This window comes from Oryctolagus cuniculus, chromosome 11, assembly GCF_964237555.1.
Source record: "Oryctolagus cuniculus chromosome 11, mOryCun1.1, whole genome shotgun sequence".
In the NCBI taxonomy this organism is placed as follows: Eukaryota; Metazoa; Chordata; class Mammalia; order Lagomorpha; family Leporidae; genus Oryctolagus; species Oryctolagus cuniculus.
The window spans coordinates 117206612-117233693 of record NC_091442.1 but is presented as its reverse complement, the minus strand read 5'-3'; the positions used below and the strand labels follow the sequence as shown (position 1 = coordinate 117233693).

The 27082-nt window shown below is 44.1% G+C and overlaps 1 protein-coding gene and 1 non-coding gene across 3 annotated transcripts in view; both read right to left on the bottom strand.

Moving 5' to 3' along the window:
* Positions 1-27082, bottom strand: part of EP300 (E1A binding protein p300) — an 88651-nt gene that overhangs the window by 16083 nt on the left and 45486 nt on the right. For both annotated transcript variants that reach the window (XM_002721395.5, XM_017350932.3), the window contains 14 exons: positions 19756-19849; positions 19163-19300; positions 14871-14988; positions 14049-14220; positions 13142-13219; positions 12911-13020; positions 11384-11521; positions 10610-11044; positions 8954-9133; positions 8571-8715; positions 5947-6065; positions 4608-4847; positions 3953-4041; positions 2116-2196 (listed from right to left, as the gene is read on the bottom strand). In XM_002721395.5, the coding sequence (XP_002721441.1) occupies positions 2116-2196; positions 3953-4041; positions 4608-4847; positions 5947-6065; positions 8571-8715; positions 8954-9133; positions 10610-11044; positions 11384-11521; positions 12911-13020; positions 13142-13219; positions 14049-14220; positions 14871-14988; positions 19163-19300; positions 19756-19849 (2137 nt within the window). The remainder of the gene's footprint in view (positions 1-2115; positions 2197-3952; positions 4042-4607; positions 4848-5946; positions 6066-8570; positions 8716-8953; positions 9134-10609; positions 11045-11383; positions 11522-12910; positions 13021-13141; positions 13220-14048; positions 14221-14870; positions 14989-19162; positions 19301-19755; positions 19850-27082) is intronic.
* On the bottom strand, positions 1250-1351 carry LOC127487695 (U6 spliceosomal RNA). The gene has a single exon (XR_007914749.1). It is a non-coding gene; the product is annotated as a U6 spliceosomal RNA (small nuclear RNA).

Below are 27082 nucleotides of genomic sequence, written 5' to 3'. Positions count from 1 at the left end.
GGACGTAATGAGAAAAATGAGCACTCTGATCACGGTTCTAATCAAGATGAACAAATATCATCCTATAAATGGATCACTTTAGATCTTCTAATAGGAGCATACATAATCAGGTATATTCTGTTTTAAGACTTATAATTTCCCCTTATAGGATATTTTTTATGACTCTGTGTTCATAGATTGAGTTATAAAATGGGATTGTATGAGGGGGAAGCAAACCACCTCTTAACAACAGTATTTTTCAGGAAAGTCTTAACTTTTTATATCAACAAAAAATTTCAACATTATTAAAATATAGCTGCATCTTGGCTTCCAAGGGAGACTGATTCCATGATACCACAGATACCATTTAAATCAAATGGTGTGGTATTTGCAAATAACCTATTCCTGTATGCATTGTAATTTCTTATCTAGTATGCTATGTAGACACTCTGTATGCAGTGTTATTTAGTGAATAATGACAAAAAAAAACAAAACCAAAAAAACCCCTCCAACACTACCACAAAAACAAAACAAAACAAACACCCCAACTACACGTCCACAGTGGAAGTAACACTGCCCCTCACCCTGGAGTATTTCTGACCCTAGGCTGGTTGAATCCATGGATGTGGAACCTGCAGATACAAAGGGCCAACTGTCCACTTCAGGTTCTTACAGGTCCCTAGATTGGGAAGTCTGTGTTTCACAGTGCTTCATTTAGAATTTCACATGGCTTCCCATCGTCTTAACATCTTCTACCCAGAACCAACTTTAGAAAGCTAAATTTGACTGGATCCTGCTTACAAAAATGTAGACATGTGCACATCTACACAAGTTAAAGCCTAGAGATCCACCCATCTCTGTAGCATCTTCCTGAATGGCTAAGGACCATCAATTCAGGATGCAATCTGAAGAGCAGCAGCACCAGACAGACCTGGGAGCTGGTCAGAAATGCAGACTCGCAGTCACTACTGGCACAGACAGGGAGAACCAGTAGGGGGTTTGTTTCTATACTCTTCAGAAAGATGCAGAGCTGTAAGTTGTAGAACATTTGGTCAGCCAGGCCAAACTGTGCATCACTGGGGCTGACCCCTCTGGTTCTGGAAGGAGTCAGAACAGCTCAGAAAAGCTCAAGGTTCCCACTATCTCGTCTCCTACACCAGCACCCAGCCTCCAACTGTACCGTATTTCAGGAGACTGAAATGGAAAATGCAACTTTACAACCCAATTTGGAAAAATCTAACTATGTTTTTTCAGAAGCCCTGTTTCTTTTTTAAATATGGAACACTTTATGAATTTGCGAGTCATCCCTTGCTTAGGGGCTGTGCTCATCTCTATTTTGCTCCAATTTTAGTATATGTGCTGAAGTGAGCACAGAAGCCCTGTTATTCTAGTAACACAATTCCCTATTTCTGTGGAATGCTCTCAACAGCTTCTGTTTATTTATAGTAAATATGAATCTACAAGAATATTAAAATTGCCAAAGCAGTTTTTTCTTTGTAAACCAAGTTTGAAATGCAATATTTAACTACATCTTAAGAGAATATAAGTAATATTAGTTTAGGGTATATGCTTGAAAATTTTTCTTGGCATTTACCAAATGTTAACGAGTGAGTTTGCCTAATTGAGTCAGTTAAGCCTCTACATGTTAAATTCTATTCGCTGTTATGGCTATTAACATATTCTGTAAGCCTACAAGAGAAGGGTGCTTGTTAACGCAATCCTCCAACTCGAAGCACTTCGTTATGGAGTGCTCGTGCACTGATCATTCAGGGAAGCTGCTTGCTCTTTCTCTGAAGAAATCCTCACCACCTGGAAGCGGACGGTCAGCGCGGGCCTCCTCTCTGGTCATCGCGAAGAGGACATGCTGTTGTGGTGGGTGTGTGCTCTACCTGTGCTGGTCACTACTACAGCCACCAGCCACAGGTGGTTGCTGAGCACTCAAAATTTAAATAGTGCAACAAAGAAGCAATTTTTAATTCTACTTTTATTTATTTCTATTTAATAGAAATCTGTGGCTAATGACTCCCTAAGCTGGACAACATAGCGCAAGAACATTTAGAAAGAAGCCTAAGCACAATCCCCTAAGATCAAGCAGACAAACAAGGTCATACTTTTCAAGATAATGCAGTTACTTACGTTTGAGGCTGGGAAGGGTCATCCCCCAAAGAAACGCTCTCCCCTTGGATTTCATTGAAACACTTCTCACAGAAATGATACCTGTCGGCAAGAAGGCCATACTGGGGTGAACTGTTCCGTTCACACAACACAGCCCAAGCCAAGCAACGAAGCCACCAATCACAGCAGGCCAAGGAAGGGACGGGAGCAGAGAGCAGGTCATCAACGGCGACAAGGACATTCAATGATGCAGATTTATGGGCCCCACAGTTTGGGTTTTGTTTTTTGTTTTTGTTTTTTTGCAATCAAAGCCAAGTGCAGACAACGACAAGCATGAGGGAGAAAAAAAAAAAACACAAAACAAACGAAGAAATGAGGGATTGCAGGACAACAAAAAACATAAAAGCAAGACAGTACAACACAAAGCAGAAAGCCAAGGCAAAGCTCAGATTAGCATTAAATATCTCAAATGGGATTACAGTAGCAAATGATTACAGCAAATAAAAACAAAAACGCTTCACTTACACAGACCCACACCCTTTTATTTCAGCAATTAATGCTACTTGATCTAAATAATCAAGAGGAGGAGGGGAGAGACACTGTGGGGCTACTCTGCTACTTAAAAAGCCCATCATGGCACTTCTTCCTGCTTCCAAGAAGAAAAAAAAAATCATCTAAAAAGCACCACAGACTCAAAAAAACAAAATTTCTATTTGATCCCAAAGAAGCCACAAATAAAATAAGTGTTTTGCACTGAAAAGTCTGCATAATCTGTTTAAAAAAATGCAGTGGTGTTTGCTTGTATATGATTAAACATATCTCAGTACAAAGAACACTGCAAATTGCTGTTAAAAAAATCCAAAAATATTGTCAAATTCTAACAAGTTTCATGCCAGTTACTTGTTTTTGAACATAAGCTGCTTTTAGCAACTTTAGAACCATTTTTATGAAATTTCAATGAGTAAAAATGGTATTCTAATGCTTAAAAAGCACTAGCAGTACACCTAATTCATCACAAATAAAACAAAGATTAAGTGACTTTTCAGTGGTAGAAATGCATCTGTATCACACAACTTCAATAAAAACCAAGAGCACGAGTTTGCTATTACTAAATTAGGGTATTAATCGTCCAGCCTTGCTGCTACTGTATTACATGTGCAAACAGATCCCTGTACAAGCTACTCTACAGGCTGATTACTAACATTACTAACAGGAGACAACCATGGGGCAGAGATCCGTGAATAGGAATTCATGCGATTACAACCACTGACTGGGCGAGAACGAGCAGCAGTGCCTAGTCTGTAAGAACTCTTCCCTCCTGTCACGTGCCACGTCTCTGCAGGGCAAAGTCAGGGAGCAGAGGTGTTTTTGGAAATTTCCCTTTACATTTGCTTACTGAAGGAAAGCAAGTACTATGCAATCCTGCTTTCATATATTCTGAGGAGAACAACTTACAGAAAGGAAATACTCCCAAAAAGCTGTCTAAAAAGCTTCAGGGAAAAGTTTTCTAGGGAGTCTGAAAATTTCCTGTTTTGCTATAGTCTGTGGTGCTCAACAAAGGCACAGTGGATAGAGAAGCAGGGCCTGGAATGCGGTCCCATCTGTGCCACCAGGAACAAAGTTACTGAACTCCCCAAGGCCCGAGTCTCCTCCCTTATGAAAAGAAGGGCCTAGACAACTAGTGCAGGCTACTTTGCACCAGAAAATGCTCTAGTTTTGCAAACAACAAAGCTCGTGCCACACAGAGTTCTTCAAGCCAGTTACATGTGACTGAGGACTGTCTGTGGGCTGGTCCATCCGCACGCAGGCCCCAGACATGCGGACACACAGACCATGGCCCACAGGTGGTTGAGCTTACCTATTCTGGTAACTGTAGTAAGTGGCATCACGAGGGATGGTGCACAACTGTTTGCCGTAGCAACACAGTGTCTGTGGAGAAAACTCCAACTGCAAAAGAAACCATTTGTTAAAGAGCACAGAGGCCTGCAGCACGAGCTACACCAGTCACAACAGCAATTCAGGAACAAACGTCCTCCTGATGCAAAGTGGGCTATTCAGCTTCCAAAACCCATTCTAAGTTTACTGCTCTGATTCCACCATCCTGAGGCTGGCCTAGCAGTCACATTCTTTTCTCTCCTTTCTGCAGACTCCAACAAGACCCAGGGAGCTCAATACTGTGACTTGGTGTGCACAGGAAAACCAGTACATGCTGGACAATGTGCACAGACCAGTGAACAGAAAATCCCTCTTCCAGATGAACTTAGTCTGATGATTTAGAATTCTAACTTGGTCAGGTTTTCCTTACAACGTGCACCAGTGAAAAAATGTCTTTATAGAAAGCTCATTCTATAGAAACAGACACTACAATGGTGTGCGAGTAAGTGCAACTGACGCCTCAGGAGCACGGCTCTATCAGAGCCAGAAGCAGAATCCTCTCAAACCCCAGTCATCACTTTATTCTACCTAAAGATATCTTCAGAGAATTAAAGGCAGGTCTGGAAGCTCTTTCTTACCTTTCTGCCACAACAGTATCCAAGGCTTTGCATGACAGGATCAATTTCTTGTTCGAAGACTTCAGACAGCTTGGAGCAGTATTTGTATACCCGCGACGTTTTCCGGTTATATAACCAGGCATTGTTGAACATAAGCCAAATGTCATCAACATACTGCCAGGGCTCCTGATACTGTCCTGTATCTAACTTCCTCTTGATGGTAGACAGATCCATGGGGCTCTTCACAATATCAAAGTAATCCTAGAAGAACAAGCAACACCAGACATTACCCAAGAGTCTCAGTATTTTAGGGCAGATGGGGCTGGTCCTAGCTGATTCTAGAAGCCAGTAACTCCCACATGGGTGACAGAGGCTCAAGTAAAAGGGCCATCTTTCTTTGCCTGCCCAGGGACATTGGCAGGGAGCAGGATTGGAAGTGGAGCAGCCAGAACACACAACCAGCACTCCAATATGGGATGCTGGCACTGCAGGTGGCAGCATAACGCACAGTACCCACATGCTGGCCCCTAAAGTTAACTTTAAAAACAGACAAAGCTGAGGCTACCATTTGGCCTGGCAGTTAAGATGCTGGTTGGGATCACTGAATTCCCTATCAGAGCCTATGGTTTAATACCTGACTCCAGCTACCCGGTAATGCACACTCTGGGAGGTAGCAAGTGATGGCTCAAGTAGCTGGGTCCAGGGCTGGTGCTGTGGCACAGTGTGGTTAAGCTGACACCTGTGGCACTGGCATCCTGCATGGGCACTGATTTGAGTCCCTGCTAATGCACCTGGGAAAGCAGAAGATGGCCCACGTACTTGGGACCCTGCATCAATGTGAAAGACCCAGAAGATGCTCCTGGCTTCGGCCTGGCCCAGCCCTGGCTGTTGCAGCCATTTAGGGAGTGAACCAACAGATGGGAACCCCCCCCCCCCCAACACTGCCTTTCAAATAAATAAAATAAATCTTTACCTGCCCACAAATTTCCATCACTTAATGAATGGGTAAAGAAAATGGGATCTATCAAACAGTGTAATCACTGGGCCATAAATAGGACTGAAATCCTGACATCTGCATCGTGAATGCACCTTGAGACAAACAAGCACAGTGTGCACGTTTCCATTTCACGAAACATCCAGAGACAGAAGGTAAATGGCGAGCACACAGGTTGGCCGGTGGAGTAACTACTGCAGGAGGAATTGACAAGTGACTGCTAACGAATATGGGGTTTCTTTCTGGGATTGATAAAAATGAATTAAAGCTGTGGTTATGGCTGTACCACTCAGAATATGAGTTCTATCTCAGTAGAGCTGTACCAAATCAAAAGAAAAACAACTCAGAAGTACACCAAATACTCACAGGGATTCCAAGAAGCTGAGGGTCCACAGGCTGACGAAAGGGAAGGGACTCTGGATCCTGGCGGTAAAGTGCCTCCAAGGTTGGCATCAGTGCCTGTCGTAGTTCTTCTGGTTTGAAAACTTTAAAAGTAGATTTTAAATGTTATCCATCATACAAAAAATTTACAAAACATTCAAGTTGAAGCCCTAAAAGGATCTCAAGAACAGCCAAACTAACTACAGCATCCTCAGGCAAAAAGGCTCCACACTTCTGAGCTGTTTTTTTTTTTTTTTTTTTTTTTTTTTTTTTTTTTTTAAGTTTTATTTATTCTTCTGAAAGTCATAGTTATGGGACAGGGATAGAGATAGAGGGAGAGAAAGGGAGGAGGAGGATGAGGGAGGAAGAAAGGGAGGGAGTGAGAAAATGAGAGAGAGAGAGAATTAGAGATAGATATTATTTTCCATCCACTTGTTCTCTTCCCAGATGGTCATAATGGCCAGGGCTGGGGCAGGCCGAAGCCAAGAGCTACTTCCAGGTTTCCCACAGGGGTGCAGGGGCACAAGCACTCAGGCCACTTTCTGTTGCTTTTCCTAAGCCATTAGCAGGAAGCTGGATTAGAAATGGAGCAGATGAGACAAAAACCAGCACCCATATGGGATGCTGACGTTGCAGGCAACAATTTTACCCACTATGCCACATTGCTGGCTCCTAACAGCTCCTACTCTTGCCTCAGGTCGTGTCACCTTTGTTTTTCTTTCTTTCTTTTCTTTTTTTTTTTTGACAGGCAGAGTTAGACAGTGAGAGGGAGAGATAGAAAGGTCTTCCTTCTGTTGGTTCAGCCCCCAAATGGTCGTTACAGCCAGTGTGCTGTGCTGATCTGAAGCCAGGAGCCAGATGCTTCCTCCTGGTCTCCCATGGGGTGCAGGGACCAAGCACTTGGGCCATCCTCCACTGCACTCCCAGGCCACAGCAGAGAGCTGGACTGGAAGAGGAGCAACCGGGACAGAATCCGGCGCCCCAACCGGGACTAGAACCTGGTGTGTTGGTGCTGTAGGCGGAGGACTAGCCTAGTGAGCCACGGCGCCGGCCTATGTCACTTTTGAACACTTTTCAAGGCTCAGCTAATTTTTCAGTAAGAAATTCAATTAAGGTTGACCTAGCCAAGTAAAAACAGAATCCAAATTCTTCTGAAAGTTCATGAAAAGATTTCCCAAAATAATAGGCCAAAAGATACTAGCAGTGAGGGTGGCTATCCTGCAAGAACAAAGTCGTCTTTCAGGTCAGCAGTATCTGACAAGTTAGAAGTGAGATGTCGCAGTGCTCATCATTAAAAGAATTAGAAGCAATGGATGAAGGAAAGAGACCCTCATCAACATGCCTGGTGCTACACAGCTGAGAAAGAAACACTACTTCAACGGCAAATTAGGATGAGGTCTAAAAAAGAGAACTCCACTGCTGTCACTGCAACAATGGACGTAGCTGCTGGACTTAAGTTCACATGTCTTCACAAGGGCGTATCTGTTAGGCCCGTGACTACGCTTCACCTTTAAGGCGAAAGGTAAGGTCATGAATAAAAACCAGACTACGCAGGCAGCAGAGGCTTGTGTCTCACACTGGGGCTGTGCTCAAAGTAAACAGACTTGATTAAACTTATTAGACATGCTGGGCGAAGAGAGACTGCGTCTGCTACAGTCTGCAGTAATGTACATGAATCTTATTTTTAAATAAAAATAGTCATTTTTAAACCTGAAATTTTATAGCAAATTTTATTAACACTTCATTTATTTTAAAATTTTATTTGAAAGGCAGAGTGACAGAAAGGAAGAGACAGAGATCTTTCCTCTGCTGGTTCACTCCCCTACATGGCCACAGTGGCTGGGCTGGGCCAGGCAGAAGCCAGGAGACTGCAACTCCACCTAGGTCTCCCACATGGGTTTCAAGAGCCCAAATATTTAGGTCATCTTCCTCTGCTTTCCCAGGCTTGTCAGCAGGGAGCTGGATTGGAAGCAGAGCAGCTGGTGGCTCACCTGAACTTAAAACCGGTCCCTAACAGAACACTTTCATATATATCATCTCCAAGAGCCAGCAGACTCACCCTTAAGATACACCCTACCTGTGCCACTTGCAGGGTTACTAGGGTCACAGGAAGCTCTAGTCCCTAAGCACATCAATAAATCTCCATGGGAACTGTCTGAATGGAGAACTCTACAACAGTTTGGCCTGAGCAGCTAGCCTTACTCCCCTCCCCTTCAGGAGAGATCCTGCCTGGGCTGTCTGGACTTGTATGCTGGCCTAGGCACCGAGTAATCCTGGTGTGTGTTGAACCCTCACGCAGTTGAATGATATTATTAAGAACATCTGAGTACTTAGCCCATAGAAGGAGAAGGACTATCATTAGTGTTATTACTTCCTGCAGCTTAGTCAAGAGTATTATTAACAATTTCTTTTTGAAAAAGTAATTTCCAGAGAATGCTAACCACTGAACCTGAAAAAATGAGGGTATAACTAACCCAGTGGTTGCAGCAAGTGCATCTACCTTAAGGAAAGGAACTTTTCAACATCAAAGTCCAAGCTCACAGCCCTAATGGTAACGAAATCACACTAACTGCAACTTTCAGGACCCAAGAGGGGAGGGAGAGACTTACTCTTTTTCTTCGACTGGCCAGGAGCTGGAGATGACTGGGGGGCGGAAGTACTTGGCTGGTCGTCATCTTCTTTGATTTCGGTTTTTAACTCAGTGCCTCTCTCTTCTGTTTCTGGAGGCTCCACTTTACAGTCCTCAGCTTTGCTCTAAAAACGTGTGGCAGATATTTTTAGTATTCCAAAGGTATCCAATTGGGGAGCAGTAAGATCACTGTCATCACATCCTTTATTCGCCCCATGGACCTATCTTAACAACCTTTCTCACATGAAATCAATGCACCGAGACCTAATTATCAAAATGCTTTTCTCAAACACTGATTTTTAAAACTTAGGCTCCCCAGCTGGGGTCCTATGCAAACCCTGGGAGCAGCGGCCCTGTCCTCACCTCTGGGACATCCTCTGGTGGAACAGCTGCTGGTTCTGGCTGGTCCACCTCCATCTTAGCCTCCACCTTTACTTCCTGTGCAGGCTGCTTCTCAGGGACAGCCTGAGCGTTCACCTCTGCACTGCTCGTGCTGGGAGGGTTTGACGCTTGCCCTTCAATGCTCACAGTCGGCTGGGAAAGCTGGGCAGAAACAGGGAAACAGGACAGATTTGCCAACAACATATTCAGAATAAACCACATACTGGGGGACTAGTGTCATTTCTCTCTGTACACTGCACCTTCCTTAATTATACTTGAGGACTTTTCAATACTGGCCAGCCAGCTGAGACCGAAGCCGCCAGCGATGGTTTCGTTAGTCATCATCAATTCTGGGCAGTGTGTGAGCAGAGGAAATGTCACAGGTGCTTCTCTCCGAGAAGCTCCTATTTAAAGAGACATGGAAACTAAAAGAACATAAGAATGACAAGCTGTCTCGTTTGCTCTTCAATCTGTCCTTGCAGAAAAGCAGAGGACAAATATGCTGAACTCCTCTACAGAGTTGGTACTCTCAATCATTACACTGTGACAGGGTTACTGGCAATCCACATCTATTCCCTGCATCTTCCAGCAAGAAACTACATAGCAAGGCAGTGTTTTCTGGAGCAATCCCATAAATAACAAAATAACTGGGCTTCAGACTCCTCTCTGCAGGCTGCCATTCCTTGTGGATCAGAGGGGCCCACAGCTAGATGTGACTTGGTCTCTCTGTGAACAAACTAAAAGATCAGTTTCGGGGCCAGCACTGTGATTTAGAGTGAGTAAAGCTGCTGCTAGGATGCTGGCATCCCATAGGAGCACCAGTTCGAGACTCCCCTGCTCCCCTTCTGATCCACCTCCCTGCTAATGTGCCTGGACAAGCAGAATATGATCCACGTGCTTGGGCCCCTGCACCCACATGGGAGACCTGAAAGCAGCTCCTGGTTTCTGGCTTTGGCCTGGCTCAGCCCTGGCTGTTACAGCCATATGGAGAGAACCAGCAGATGGAAGATCTCTCTAACATTGCCTTTCAAATAAATAAAATAAATCTCAAAAAAATATATAGCATCAACGATCAAGGTAGAAAGAACATCCTAGCCTGTTAACAATACACAGGTTCAATTTTTAAGGATTCAACTACTAGACAGGAATTTAGATTTTTACTCTACACATAATCAGCCTCTCACAAGGAAGCTGTAGAGATTTAGGTCTGTATTTCTTGTCTCTTTACCATGACTTTGTTAACCTTTGTTAGGGCCAGAGATTCAATCTTTGAGTACTGAACCTTAAAACGTTAGAAAAGGGTTTTTAAATATATGTTAAATTCAGGAGGTACACTAACTGTCACACTAAGGAAGCAAGAGGGGCCTCTTACCTCTTGCTATGCTCTATGCTTTTAGGCCCCAGAATACTACATGGCATACAATAATGAAAGACCTAAACAAAATCTTTGAGTTCCTACTACGTTAAGTACTATCGAAGGCAGTAAGAGTAGGGGGGGCAATGTTCTTAATCAAACATTCCATTCCACTTATGGAGACAACAGTAAGAGATGAATCATGGAATCAAAAATGGCACAAAAGTAACACAATATTACATTAGCGCTGAAACCGTTCCACTGAAATGCAAACCTCCGCTTACCGGAGTGGCGGGCTGCGGAGGCAGCAGTGGCACCGTCGGGGTGGGGACCGAGGCTGCTGTACTCTGCTGAGAGCGGGGCTGCTGGGGCTGGTCGGCTGGAGGAGCAGCAGGGAGCGACGGCTGCACTTGGGGAGGCAGCTGTGTTGTGGGCGGAGTAGGTGTCTGTCTCGGAGGAGGGTGCAGAGCCTGGGGCTGTGGCCCGGCCGGCATGGCAGGAGGTGTAGGGACAGGGGCTGGGATCCCTGCTGCTGGTGGCTGCTGGGCCCCTATGCTTGGAGGAGTGTGGTGAGGGGTCGGGGTACGACTAGGTACAGGAGATGGTGAATTCTGATGCAGAGGGGGTTGTGCCAGAGGGGGACAGTGCATGTGGCTTCCTTGAGATCCTGGAGGCATTATAGGCGAGTTTACTGGGCAGGAAGAACCAGATATTTGTGCCTGTTAAAATGAAGTCATTAAGATGATAATTCAAACAGAATGAAGGAAAATTTACATAGGCAGATAGGCATTTAGGACACAAACTAATTAAATGTAAAATAACAACACAGGGTTAAAACCCTCAAATTTAAATTATGTGTTACTTTTTTAACAAAGCCATTGTTATACACATAATTATCTCTTCATATCCAGAATACCCTAAATCCAAAAGTGTTCATATTTTTAAACATCACCCACTATTTGCTGCCACTCTTCCGGGCAAAAACCTAACAGAAGATTCACAAATCCCCTCCCCCTCCCCCATCCCCATAAGGGCAAAGGTCCCCTTGTGAGACATACTTGAGACACTGGTACTTGACCGCTGGGTGGAGCCAAAGGCATATTTGCTACATTCATTCCCTGTGATGAGAACTGAGACTGTGGAAGAAACTGGCTCTGGCTGGTAGGCGGCTGCATGCGAGGCCCATAGCCCATAGGCTGCAAAAAAACACAAAGTACCAAACTGCTTCATTACGATTCTTCTATCACAATTGGAATCATCCATTAATTTGGCCCTGCTGTCAGGTTGACTGGGCAGAGAAAGAGAAGAAAGGAAAACAGGTAAAGGGAGGGGCAGGGAGAGAGAGGAGAAAAGTGGTGAAGAACTGACTTTTACGCCTAGACCATGGGGATGGTCTCATGTCATGGCTTCTCTAAGTTACAGGAGGATGGGGACACACAGCGCTCTATCTGGAACTAACAGGAAAAGAGCTAGCCATTTCTTTGAACACTCTAAGTTAAGTGAAGGACCAAAGCACAACATCCTGGGCTCTTTGCTCACTGTAAGTGGCATGGCAACAGTAAAAATTTTCAGATTCCATGTGTGGGAAAAGAAAAGTAAAACCCTTACAGGACGTGGCTGAATCTAGCACCATTCATGGCCCACAATTGCTCTTGGATTGTTTCCTTTAACAGATGATGGAAATCTGGATTACCAAAAGCAAAAATCTCAACCAGTTAAAGAAATGCATCTGCCTTATAGATTAACATGAGAACTAGGATTCCTTGCTGAATGTTGCCAGCTGTGAAAAGTATCAATGCTGCAAAACCCTAAAAAGGCTCAAGAAACAGAGGTGCCAGGTAACTAGCAGGACAGGGTGAGGGCTGGGCCAATGTCGGTTAAGAGTCCGGGTATGCTCAGCATCTCCACTTCAGTCTCTAGAACCAGGCAATGGCTCCCCCATTGCTCTTATCAAAGATCCACAGTTCACTGCCTGGAAGAGAAGGTAATTATTATGGAGGAGAGGTAAACTGAAAAAAAGTGGGGAGGCTACTGGACATGCGGACTCCAAAGAGAGGGTACTGGCTGCTTTTTGTCAACTTTCTAATGCTATGATTTTTACAACTATGAATAGTATTTGCTTGGATGTGAGCCTTTTTTAGTGTTTATTTTACACAGACTGACTTGTTTGTAATCAAGACACTCTACTCTTCTTCACATGAACTTCCATCACATTATATCCTCGCACACTGTAACACCCTTTCCTCAGACTGCATCACCAAGTCCCTTAGTAATTATTTCTGTGGGATTTCTAACTATTGTTAAGTGAAAGAGATAAGCAGAAGAGATTTCAGCATTTGTTTCCCATTAGTAATAATTATTCCTGTCACTCCACCTCTTTAACATAATGCAACTATTTAGTCTCATCTCTGAAATACATATAATCATCTATATTAAGGGCAAAATACAACAATTAAAATGTAACAACAAGCTCTTGTATTTTGTGTCTAGGCAAGTATGAGAAGTTTTGTTCTTGAAGCAAAAACAAGAATTTTTAGAAAACCCCTATAAAATCCAAACAGATTACATAAAGAAATCAAACCAACCGGGTTTAGAGCTCCAGGCTGAGCCAACTGTCCATGGTGCTGAAGTGGAGAGGTTTGCCGGGGTCCAATAGGGGGCTGGGGCATACTCATCTGGCCAAATTGATTCAAACCTATGAATACATGCAGAGTATAAAATCTCAGCACCCTTCTGGAGAATAAGAGGCACTATTCCTCTATCTGGTCACCATTTATCAAAACTAGTAACTCATTCTTCCCGGTTATAAAATTTACCAGATGGTGGTGTTATCCGAGGCATCATCTGGTTTGGCACACTGCCGCGGATCATAGTTGGGTCAGGGAGAGGACCATCTAGGGCAGAAAAGAGAAATAAATTAAGGAAGTCCCTGCATTGGCTGCCCTTTACTGGAAAACAAAATATGGGCAGGTGTTTTGTGTAGTAGTTTAGATGCCACTTGGGGAACCGGTGTTGCGGCGTAGTGAGTAAAGCCGCCACCTGTGACACTGACATCCCATATAGGCACTGGTTTGAGATCTGGCTGCTCCACTTCCAATTCAGCTCCCTGCTAATGCACCTGGGAGGGCAGTGGAAGAGGGCCCAAGTGCTTAGACCCCTGTACCTACATGACAGACCTAGACCGAATCTATGCATTTAAGGGAACAAACCAGCATTTACACTCACACCAATAGCACAGTCCATCCAGCGTGAAGTTTCTGCACAGTCTCCAACAACCATTTCATCCTTCAGCCTGAGGATGTGTCTGTTCGATTCTTTCCCTGTATTTCTCCTGTTTGATTCATGTTCTCTCTGCTCTGCCACTTTTCAAGTCATAGATTAAGGTGATCACTAAGGAAGTATGTGAGCCTCTGTTGCACACTGGACCCTAGTCAGCCTACATCCATCTACTGGCTGCTTTCTACACAGACGGTGTTAGAGACAACTAGGGAAAATCTACGTGCAACCCCTTCCTACGTGTCACTATCAGGCATGTCTACAGTGGGCTGTGTAAGTAGTGCTTACTCTTTAAGGCAGAGGATGACCTGTTTTCTTTGCAAAGACAAAAGGCCTTTCAAAAACCCTATTAACAGTTAACACAACTTTGTACAAATTGATGGATTTGGTTAGAAATCACTTCATTATCAATTTCTCCCCAACATAAATATAACAAAAAGCACTTACTAGAAGTCATTCCTGGTTGTGGCTGTCCCATGTTAGGCCCTGGATTCATAGAAACTGGCACCATGCCTGCATTTGGAAGCATGTTCTGTTTCTGTAATCTAGTCCTTCGTTTTTCTTCTAATTCTTTTTGTATCTTATAGATCTTCTCAGCTAGAAGGTGGTAGTATTCCGCCTTTTTGGATTTTTGAAATAACAGATAAGGACAAAACATGAATTACCACCAGAAAACAGAAAAACTAAATCAAAGGCAGATATTAGTTTCATTTAAACAATAGGTAGAAACTAAAAATGGGAAGAAATTAATCCATTTTCCAAATATGAGCTCATATTTATAGAATAATCAAGTGATCATCAGTTTTACTAGGAACCTACACATTAAAATGAGACCTCTTTCAAAGCAGGTTTTATAAAACATATGTTGTCAATTTACAGAACATGGAAAGAACATGTTACATTTTGAAGTAATGCCAATTTAGAAAAGAAAGTTAAAATGATGTACAGAAACTAAAATATTCTTTATGTACTATATTCGAGTGAAAACAGCACCGGGCTGGTAACAACAGCTCTGCTACTTTCTGATTTGACGGAAGGACAACCCAGATGAAGTGCCATAGAACTGCACTGAAGTAAGGGGAAAAACCCAAGGTTTTTGATAACAATCACCTAAGAAACTGCTAACTATACGCAGAGACAGTGAGAGAGGACAGCTGGAAAATGCTGCTTACATGTGCTAGGGATGAAGAGTAACCATGAGGGGTAATTAAGTATCTAAAGCAGACCCATTCCTGACCATCAACATGTAAAGAACAACCAGATGCTCACTCGATTATTTGCAGATTCGTACATGTCCCCTTCTACCTTCCGAGCATATGCCACCAGGTTTTCCATCCGTCTGTCCTTTAAAGCAGCAGGATCCGGAGTGGGAAATATGGCTTGAACTCTAGGAATGGAAAATGCAACCACTGTAATACAATGCCAGCTTCACATTCAATCATAGAAATGTATACTACTTTAAACGATTTCTCAATTAGTGTTTTCCCAATTCTACACACTGGATACAATGAGTACAAGAAAAGTAACAGAGGGTGACAAGTCAACACCAAAAATGAAAACTGTCTTCTTGTGATAAAGGATTTTCCTGATCACAATCTAAAAAGTAACTCCATGAAGATATTCTTTGGTCCCTGTTACTCTAGATGTATAGAAAAAATTATTCTGTGCTACATAAATTTATTCAACTTTTAAAAGTAACAACTAAGCCTCCAAAAATTTTCTTAAAGACTTATTTTACTTACTGGAAAACAGAACGACAAAAACAGAGGGAGAGACAGAAGTCTTCCATTCTCTGGTACACACACCAAAGGGCCACAAATAGGACTGTGCCAGGCTGAAGCCAGGCGCTCCATCCGGGTCTCCCACATAGGTGGCAGGGACCCAAGTACTTGAAGCGTCTCCGCTGCTTTCCAAGGCGCATTAGCAGGGAACTGAATAGGAAGCAGAGAAGCCAGCAGCTGGGACCTGAATCAGTATTCTGATTGGCGATGTCAGTGTTGCAGGTGGCAGCTTAACCCATTGCACCACAATGCTGCCACCCAAAATTGTAAAGAACAATAACTTGAAGCAAAGGGACTAGAAATGCCTCTCTGGCCATACCACCTTAAACGTATCCACTCTTCTGATCTCAGAAGCTAAGCAGGGTTGGGCCTGGTTAGTACTTAGAAGAAATCATGATTTTGCTAGATTCAAGGTTAACAGTCTAACAACTTCTATAATTTGCAACAATGACAAATGTGAGAGAAGGCATTTAGAATAGTGCAGATAACTCATGTCCACCACAGGCGTTATCAGGGTTTCACATACAGCTTCTTGCCAATACTGGCCCTAGGAGCCAGTGGTGATGGCTCGGGTAATTAGGATCCTGTCACCCCTGTGATGGGCTAGAATTCATGTTCACAGTTCCTGGCTCTGACCCTAAGCCCAGCTCTGTCCCTGTGAACTCTGGGGAGTAAATCGGCAGTGGAGTCAGGAGTCAGGAGCCAGGTGCTTCTCTTGGTCTCCCATGCGGGTGCAGGGCCCAAACACTTGGGCCATCCTCCCCTGCACTCCCGGGCCACAGCAGAGGGCTGGACTGGAAGAGGAGCAACCGGGACAGAATCCGGCGCCCCTACCGGGACTAGAACCTGGGGTGCCGGCGCCGCAGGCGGAGGATTAGCCTAGTGAGCTGCCGCGCCGGTCCTTAATTTATCTTAAAAATAAATAAAGCGGCCGGCGCCACGGCTCACTAGGCTAATCCTCCACCTAGTGGCGCTGGCACACCGGGTTCTAGTCCAGGTCAGGGCGCCGGATTCTTTCCCGGTTGCCTCTTCCAGGCCAGCTCTCTGCTGTAGCCAGGGAAGGCAGTGAAGGATGGCCCAAGTGCTTGGGCCCTGCACCCCATGGGAGACCACGAGAAGCACTTGGCTCCTGCCTTCGGATCAGCGTGGCGTGCCAGCCGTGGCGGCCATTGGAGGGTGAACCAACGGCAAAAGGAAGACCTTTCTCTCTGTCTCTCTCTCTCACTAGCCACTCTGCCTGCCAAAAAATAAATAAATAAATAAATAAATAAATAAATAAATAAAGCAAGCAACAGAGAGGAGCTCATGTTGCAGAGTAGGCTGACTTGCACGCGGCAGTGGAATTCCATATTAAAATTTCATTTAGCATCTAGCTACTCCACTACTGATCCAGCTCTCTGCTAATGAGCCTGGGAAAACAGCAGCAGATTTCCCAATTACTGGAACCCCTGACACCCACATGGGAGACCCAGATGTGGATGGAGTTCCTGGGTCCTGGATGCAGCCTGGTCTAGTTCTGTCTTCGCCATTTGGGGAGTGAACAAAAAGATAGACGATCTCTTTGACTCTCCCTCTCTACCTTTCAAATCAATAAATCTTTTTTTTTTTTTTTTTTTTTTTTTTAAAGAAGTCACCTATCCCACCTTTATTTAATTTCTAAAAAAGACTTTTGGCCAGCGCTGCGGCTCACTAGGCTAATCCTCTGCTGCAGCACTGGCACCCCGGGTTCTAGTCCTGGTTGGGGCGCCGGATCCTGTTCTGGTTGCTCCTCTTCCAGTCCAGCTCTCTGCTGTGGCCCGGGAGTGCAGTGGAGGATGGCCCAAGTGTTTGGGCCCTGCACCCACATGGGAGACCAGGAAGAAGCATTTGGCTCCTGGCTTCGGATCAACGCAGCACGCCAGCCGTAACAGCCACTTGGGGGGGTGAACCAACGGAAAAGGAAGACCTTTGTCTGTCTGTCTCTAACTCTGCCTGTCCAAAAAAAAAAAAAAAAGACTTATATTTGGGGCTGGCACCATGGCATAGTAGGTTAAGTCTCTGCCTGTGGTGCTGGCATCCCATTTGGGCTCCAGTTTGTGTCCTGGCTACTCTACTTCCTATGCAATTCCCTGCTAATGGCCTGGGAGAGCAGTGGAAGACGGCCCAAGTGCTTGGGCCTCTACACTTGTGTGGGATACTGGAGAAGCTCCTGGCTTCAGATTGGCCCAGCTCTGGCTGTTGCGGTCGTTTGGGGGAGTGAACCAGCGGATGTAGACTTCTCTTGGCCGGCGCCGAGGCTCAATGGGCTAATCCTCCGCCTTGCAGTGCCGGCACACCAGGTTCTAGTCCCGGTTGGGGCACCATATTCTGTCCCGGTTGCCCCTCTTCTAGGCCAGCTCTCTGCTATGGCCCGGGAGTGCAGTGGAAGATGGCCCAAGTGCTTGGGCCCTGCACCCCATGGGAGACCAGGAGAAGCACCTGGCTCCTGGCTTTGGATCAGCGTGGTGCGCCGGCCGCAGCAGCCATTGTGGGGTGAACCAACGGTAAAGGAAGACCTTTCTCTCTCTCTGTCCACTCTGCCTGCCAAAAAAAAAAAAAAAAAAAAAGACTTCTCTGTCTTTCCCTGTAACTCTACCTCTCAAATAAATAAAATCTTAAAAAAAAACCAAACAAACAAAAACAAACAAACAAACAAAAACACACAAACCAGGAAATAAGACTGACAAATGTGATATTTTAAAGGCACTAATTTTATTATCTGATCACGTAATATTCAATTGTGTACCATCTGAAGCAACCATATAGAGAAGATATAAATGGAAATTCAAAATATTTGAGGACCTGGAATTGTGGCATAGAGTGGTAAAGATGCCACATGCAACATGGGCACCAGTTCATGTCCTGGCTGCTCCACTTCCCATCCAGCTCCCTGCTGATGGCCTGGGAAAAGCAGAGGAAGATGGCCCAAATGTTTGGATCCCTGTCACCACATGGGAGACCCAGATGAAGCTCATCGTTTCTGGCTGTTGTGGCCAGCTAGGGAGTAAACTAATGGATGCAAGCTCTCTAACTCTAACTTTCAAATCAATCAATCAATCAAAAATATCCAAAAACCAAAACAGATGGAACAAAGGAGTATCTGCTGTTAAGTGAAGGCAAGAGAAGATTGCTTTCTTTAAGAAAAAATGCTGAAGGGTAAATCTTGCAATCATCAGGGACTAAGCCCTACTATATGATCCTGGGTATATTTCATTTTCCACTTCACATATCCTCCCCCTTCATCTGACAACCACTCTGTACAGCGAGCAAGATGGAGTTTCTGAGATATAGTACTCGGTATACATCAACTCACAACAAAGAGTACAGAAAATATTTCATAAACACATTTGGAGGATCAGAACACCACATGAGACCACCCTACCAGATTCACCCTGATAAAAGAATAAAACTACCAGGAATAAAACAGAAGACAATGGGAACATTGCCATGTTTTAATGAAGTAGGCCTGAATTTCCTTATGAAATATGAGCTTATAGGGAATGACACTAAAAATCAACAATTTTACTCAATACCTTAATTACAGGCACTACGCAGAATAGATCATCAACTGTTAAACCTTGGAAGATTCTACAAATGATAGTGAGAAGAAAGGTTGAGGAGTAAGAAGTAGAGAACGGGAAGCACGAACGACACAACAGTAGACAAGCTATACAGGAACTGGTAATATTGCTCTGGTGCCCACATGCATACTGGAGGCATGCTGACATGACAACGCTTTATGAGACAACCCCACTATCTTACAGTTTATGAACAAGATGATTTCGAAGATCCTGAGTTATGTCTTCATGCCACTGTTTCCGAATACCAGTACTTGATGGTTGAGCTGCTGTTGGCATAGGACCCAGGGAGGCCACGCTGGCATTTTCATTCATCAATTGGCTTTAAAAAGGAGTCATAATTTTAGCAAAGCAGAGTTGAGATGTCACAATGCAACTGACAGTGATTACTGTACTCTGTTTACACAAAGGAGTCTGCAAGGTGGGGAAGTGTGTGACCAGACCGCCACAGAATTACATATGTATCTGTACCTTTGTGAGGGCAGGAGTTGTTACTCTGCACCGAAGGGAGGATGAAGTCTTAACCAACCTCTATCACACTAACCTGTCATTTTGACACAGCATTATCTCACAGAAACCCTGGAAAATTCTTAACATTGGGATAGGGCAAATTCACTTTCTATGCAGCTATAATCTTGCAACTTCCTGTTATATTTGGTACCCTGTAGGTTACCCAAGGTAACTGATACAACTTCAAATAATAAAAAAATGTAAACAGGGCATTTTTTAACTAAGCACTGAAATGTGACTCAGGACACAAACCAAGTTGATACTTACTTCTGAGAATTTATGGCTGAATGCAACATGGAGTCAGAAAGAAGATTTGGTGCTTGAACGCCTACACCTCCATTGACTCCCATAGGGCTAGCATCTAAGTCAAAACAATGAAATACAAAAGTAAACAAAATCACTACCATCAACACCATAAACAAAGAGACAAATTACAAATAAGAAAAACTGGCAATACATACAAGAAAATAATCACTAGTAGCATAAACTAGTAGCAACAAATATAAAAAGGCTAATATGTAAAGTAACCTTACAAACCAGTGAGAATCCACACGAAAAAGAAATAGGTAATTCACATAAAAACAAAGTGCTTTCAAAGAAATTCAAGTATCCTTAAATAAAAGCAAAACTTACAATAGCAATTTTTCATGTACAAAAGTTTTCAAAACTTGAAAGGTAATACTGTAAAATGATGCCTTTACAAGAATGTGAGAGAAGAATCACCTTCAACCAAAATGCAGGGATGTATAAACCCACAAATGGCTGGGAAGACTACTTGGCAAGAGCTAACAACAAAAATATTCAGATATTTTTCCACCTCTGATCATTTATCTTCAATGGGTACAGGTTGACTATGTATGTATGTATGATTTTAAAAGGAACATTAAAAACTAGAACCAAAATTATTTAGCAAGCTGATTCATGTATGCATATCCTTTTATTAACACAGGAAATTTATGTAAGGACATAAGAGCCTAGGAATGGTACACCCCCCAGGATGAAATGAGAAGCAATGCTTCAGTTAAAACATTAAAAAAAAGTTTGTTCCTTTTAAAAAATTTATTTGAAAGGGAGACACAAATGCCCACAATGGCTAGGACTGGACTATGGAATAAGCTGGGAGCTGGGAATTTAATCCAGGTTCCCTACATAGTGGTGAGGAGTCCATTACTTGAACCATCACTGCTACCACCCAGGGCCTGCACTATCAGAGCCAGTTACTCTCAGTTGAGAAAACATGGACACCTTAACCTCTAGGCCAAATCCTTGCGTCAGGAGAAATTTCTATTGAATATTCCTTCAAAATGGCTTGAATATATACTCCATGTACATATCTTACTTTTTCAATTAATAATCTAAGTATTGTTTCTTTTCCTAATTTTATGATTTTTATTCCCATGCAAAGTTAAAACAATCTTGACAGATAATATCAACGCAGCAGAGTCTTTCCCCTTCTACTTTTTGCCTCTGAAGTTCTCCTGGCTTGCTTCATCCTAATCTTGCACTCTTTGGCTGTTTCTTGAGGTCCTTTTCTCCTTATACAGGTCATGCCTTGCAAGGCTGCCTGAGTTCATTTTTCTTTTCATAATCAAAGAATTCTAAATCATGCCAAGCCAGCTGTCTTCCACTGCCACCACCAAAATGGGTTCTGAATCTAAATACAAAGAAGACATCTGGTGTGCTCTTGTACATTTAGCTAGTCTTGCTTGAATTTCCATCTAAGGCACTGCTGTTTTCCCAATGACCATTTGCTTCCCCCAAAGTAGTTGGCTTGTCATGAATATCCTTGTCTGGACAGTTACAGTGTCATTCATGATGACAGTTGAAGATCATGCAGCCAGGAAGCAAAAAATTAAAAAAAAAAAAAAAATTCAACAAAAAACATTCTATTTCTTTAAGAACTAAAAATGGGGAGTTGTTTGACTTGGGGTTAAGCCAGTGGTTGGTTATGTAGTTTCTATCACATACTGTAGTACCTGGGTTTGACTCCTAGCTCGACTACCAATTTCAACTTTACTGGCTTATGTGCACCCTGGGAGTCAGCAGCTGACGGGTGCAAGGTCACTGCCACCCATGTGCAATACCTGGATTGACTTCCTGGCTTCTGGCTTTGGCAACACCAGCCCCAGGGGGTTGGGAACACTTGGGAAGTGAAAGAGTGGATGGGAACCCTGTCTGTGCCTCAAACAAAACAAAACCAAAAAAATGGTAACAGTCTAAAAAAACCAATAGCCATCTTCAAAGTAAATCAGCTTTTCATGTTAAAAATTTTTTTGATACAGAGAGGCAGAAGCAGAGAGACAGACAGATTTTCCATCCACTGATTCACTCCCAAAATGGACGTTTCAGCCAGAGCTGAGGTGTTCAGAAGCCAGAAACCATTTCAGGTCTCCCACGCGGGTGCAGGAGCCCAAGCACTTGGGCCATCTTCTACTGCTTTCCCAGACCATAGCAGAGAGCTGGATCAGAAGAGGAGCAGCAGGGAACAGAACTGGCACTCATGAGATGCCAGCACTGCAGCTATGCTTACAGCTCCCCCACCCCCGTTACTTCAGTGAACAAATAAAATTCCCACTGAGGTGCAAACAAAGGGAAATGCTGCTGTCTTTCTCCACTGAACTCAGGAAATGCTCAGGAAGAGCTTTCCTTCCGATGTTATCAGACCAGCTCTCTAATGACACCTGGAAGTGGTCTTTCTGCAGCAGAACTGTGTTGTCCAGAATCCTGTATTTGTCACACTTAATACTTGACACATAGAAAATAGGTTTCATTGATGGCAAAAATGGTAATGCAATGAGATAAAAGATGACACTATATGCAGCTGCTTATCTTACCACCTCTTTTGAAGGCATGAAAACATGGCAAAACAATTATCTTTATCTGCAGGTCCATTTACTGACTGGAAGTATGGTTCAATCATAACTTGAGTACACTGGCTAGTATTTAAAACCCTAAGAGTGAGCATTCACTTCAGAATATAAAAATACAGGTGTGGTCCTGCTAGACATTCAGAAAAAAAACTGAAGAAAAGAATTCATGGCACCTAATAATCAGAAAGAGAACACAGTTTGCTTCCTAAGTCCTAGGAGGTAACCCAATCCAGAGAAATCTTTATAGAATAACTGAGATCAGGGGCAGGTGCTGGGACACAGCTTGATATGCCCGTGTATTATACAGCAGTGTCTGGGTTCTGATCCAGCTTTCTGCCAGTGTACAGCCTAGGAGGTAGAAAGTGACAGTGTATGGGGCTGGCTCTGTGGCGTAGTGGGTAAAGCCACTACCTGCAGTGCCAGCATCTCATATGGGCACTGGTTCAAGTCCTGGCTAATCTACTTCCCATCTAGCTCCCTGCTAATGTGCCTGAGAGGCAGTGGAGGATGGTCCAGGCGCTCTGGCCCCTGCACTCATATGGGAGACTGGGAGAAAGCTCCTGGTTCCGGACAGGCCCAGTTCCGGCCATTTTGGCCACTTGGGCAGTGAACCAGCAGGTGGAAGGCCTCTGTCTCTCTGCCACTCAAATAAATCATCATTATTCAAAAAAACTAATAGCGCAGATATATTGGGGCCATACGGAAGATCAGATTGAATTCTGGATTCTCAGTTTTGGCCTGCTCAACTTCAGATGTTGTAGGCATTTGGGGATGGAAGACTGGTGTCTCGCTCTGTCTTTCAAATAAAATGAAAATAGAAGAATTTGAGTATCTGTAATAAAAACAATTTCTAAAAAGACTAAATGAGTCCCAATAAATGTTTATATTGAAATCTAACAAATTTGATGACAGAGACAGCATCCTGATGACCTGTCTTAAAAAATGCTTAATCTGGATCTAATTATAAAGAAGCCATAAGACAAATTCACACTGTGGAATAATCTACAGGACTCATCAAAAGTCAGTGTGCTGGGGCCAGTGCTGCGGTGCAGCGAGTTGAAGCCCTGGCCTGTGGCGCTGGCGTCCCATGTGGGCACCAGTTCAGGTCCCAGCCACTCCACTTCTGATCCAGCTCTCTGCTATGGCCTGGGAAGGCAGTGAAGGATGGTCCTTTGGGCCCGTGCACCACTGTGGGAGCCTATCCTGGCTTCAGATTGGCTCTGCTCTAGCCGTTGTGGTCATCTGGAGAGTGAACCAGCAGATGGAGGACCTCTCTTTCTTTCTGGCTCTACCTCTCTATGTAACTCTTTCAAATAAATACAATGGATCTTAAAAAAAAAAGTCAATACACGGATATGGGTGTTGTGGCACAGCAGGTTAAGCTATTGCTTGCAATGCCAGCAATGCCAGATCATGGGTGTAGTCCTGGCTACTTCACTCTGATCCAGCTCACTACTAATCCTCATGGAAAAGCAGTGCTAGATGGCCCAAGTGCTTGGGCCCCTGTGCCTCTGTGGGAGATCCTGATGCAACTTGTGGCTCATGCCCAGATGTTGCGGCCATCTAGGGGGTGGTGAACCAGCAAATAAAAGATCCTGCACTCCTGTTCCCCTCTTCTAACTCTACCTTTCAAACAAACAAATAAATAAATCTTAGAAAAAAAGTCAGTGCATGGTGAACAAAGAAAGGCAAGATGATTTCTAGATTAGGAGACAAAATAAAAAAAAAACCAAGGTTGACCTTTGGGGCTAAGTGGAGAAATCTAAATTCAGCACATACATTACATGATATCACTGAAGGAAATTATGTTGTAATTATAGAAAAGAATGTCCTTATAATGAGATAGGTGCTGAAGCAGCAGTGAGGAGTCACAAAGACCCAAGTCCACATAGAGATGTGAAAAAAATGTAATAATATCAGCACATCTAGCTATGTACAGGGTCTATACTGGACTACTCCCATTTTTTAGAAAGGTCTAAAAATTTCAAGATAAAATTCCTGAGAAACAATTTATTCATGTGTTAGAAATAGGAAGTAGAGGGGCCGGCGTGGTGTAGTGGGTAAGGCTGCTGCCTGCAGTGCTGACATCCCATATGGGTGCTGGTATGAGTGCCGGCTGCCCCACTTTTAATCCAGCTCTCTGCTATGGCCTGGGAAAGCAGTTTAAGATGGCTCAAGTCCTTGGGCCAGTACAATGTGGGAGACCCAGAAGAAACTCCTGGCTCCTGGCTTTGGATAGGCACAGCTCTGGCCATTGCGGCCATCTGGGGAGTGAACCAGTGGATGGAAGACCCCCCCCTCCCCCGCCCCGCCTCTGCCTCTCTGTAACTCTGCCCTTCAAGTAAATAAAAAATCTTTATATATAGGAAAAGAAAGAAATGGGGAATAGATACACCATAATACCATCTTTCCTTAAATCTGCCTTGACCTAAGATTTTAAATCACAGTTGGGATATATACACACATTTTTTTTAATGGCCTTAATTTTGGGATGAATTTTCTTCCCAGATTTCTAATTAGATATCCAGTCCTTTCTGTTGCTAGTGTTGTGGAGAATCCGGTCCCCTGACTGGGACTAGAACCCAGTGTGCCGGCACTGCAAGGCGGAGGATTAGCCTAGTGAGCCGCGGCGCTGGCCATGAGAACTACTTTCCTGACACCAGCATCTCATATGGGGGCTGGTTTGCATCCAGATGCTTCACTTCCAATCCAGCTCCCTGCTTCTGCAATCAGCAGAAGATGGCCCAAGTGCTTGCGCCCCTGATACTCAATGTGGGACACCCAGATAAAGCTCCTGGCTCCTGGTTTCAGCCTGGCCCAGTCCTGGCTATTGCAGCCATCTGGGGAGTAATCAGCAGAGAGATCTGTCTCTCTCCCTTTGTATAACTCTTTAAAAATAAATAAATACCATTACATTAAAATACAGTTGGGGGCTGCCAACGTGCTACAGTCAGTTCAGCTGCTTGTAACACCACAGTCCCATACTGAAGGGCCAGGATGAGTCCCAGCTGCTCTGCTTCCAATCTGGTGTCTGAGTACTTGGATTCCTACCACCCACTTGTGAGTAGATGGAGTTTCTGGCTCCTGGCTTCGGTCTGGATCAGCCAACCATGGCTGTTGCAGTCATCTGGGGAGTGAACCAGTAGACAGAAGATTCTCTCTCTCTTTCTGACTTTCCCTGTCATTCTGCCTTTCAAATAAATTTTTTTAAAGATTCATTTATTTATTTGAAAGACAGAATTAGAGAGGGAGACAGAAGGAGAGACAGGTGGGGGAGGAGGGCACCTTTCATCTGCTGTTTCATACCCAAATGGTTCCACTGGCCAGGGCTGGGCAAGGCTGAAGCCAGGAGCTACACCCAGTCTACCGTGTGGGTGCAAGGGCTCAAGCACTTGCGCCATCTTCTGCTGCTTTCCCAGGCTATTAGCAGGGAGAAGAATTTGAAGTGGAGCAGCCAGGACGCCAACCAGCACTACCCTTAACCTGCTGTGCCACAGGTTAGCACTGTGCCACAGTGCTGGTCCCTGAAATGAACTTATCTTTTAAAAGAAATTAAAAAACAAAAACAAAAACAAAAACAAAAAACAGGGGCTGGCGATGTGGCGTAGCAGGTAAAGCCACTGCCTATGCAGCACCTGCATCCCATATGGGCACCAGAGTCCCGGCTGCTCCACTTCTGATCCAGCTCCTGCTAATGTGCCTGGGAAAGCAGCAAAGATGGCCCAAGTTCTTGGGCCCCTGCACTCAAGTAGGAAACCTGAATAAAGCACCTGGCTCCAGCCTGGCCCAGCCCCAGCTGTTGCGGCCATTTGGGGAGGGAACCAGTGGATAGAAGATCTCTCTTTCTGCCTTTGCCTCCCCTTCTTTGTAACTCTTTCAAATAAATGATTAAAAATAAATAAATAAAAAACTATGGTTCCCTCATCGCAGATTTAATTCTACAAATTGAAAATAACACATAAAAAATTCCAGCACTGAACATGTACACTTTTTTCCTTGTCATCATTCCCTATAAAACAATATTACCACTATTTACATTGTATTAAGTATTCTAAGTCATCAGAGATGATTAAAAGAATATGGAGTATGATTTAAGCAGGTTATCTACAAATGCATAATGTTATATAACGGACTTGAGTATCTATGGATTTTGGTATCCACAACAGTTGGGGGGTTTAGTTCTGAAACTTCCATCCTTGCCACCTCCAATACTAAGGGACAGCTGAATTTTTGTTTTAAATAATAAGTACAGTGAATACTTCACACGCTGCTACAGAAAGAATTCATCACCAAGAACAATTTCAGAACAAAACACAACATGAACATAGTAGTGAGGGATATCTAAATCTTAAAAAATGTTTATTTTTTTATTTTTTGACAGGCAGAGTGGACAGTGAGAGAGACAGAGAGAAAGGTCTTCCTTTGCCGTTGGTTCACCCTCTAATGGCCGGCGCGGCCGGCGCGCTGCGGCCGGCGCAACGCGCTGATCCGATGGCAGGAGCCAGGTGCTTCTCCTGGTCTCCCATGGGGTGCAGGGTCCAAGCACTTGGGCCATCCTCCACTGCACTCCTGGGCTACAGCAGAGAGCTGGCCTGGAAGAGGGGCAACCAGGACAGAATCCAGTGCCCTGACCAGGACTAGAACCCGGTGTGCCAGCGCCGCAAGGCGGAGGATTAGCCTAGTGAGCCGCGGCGCTGGCTAAAAAATGTTTTAAGAGAAAAACA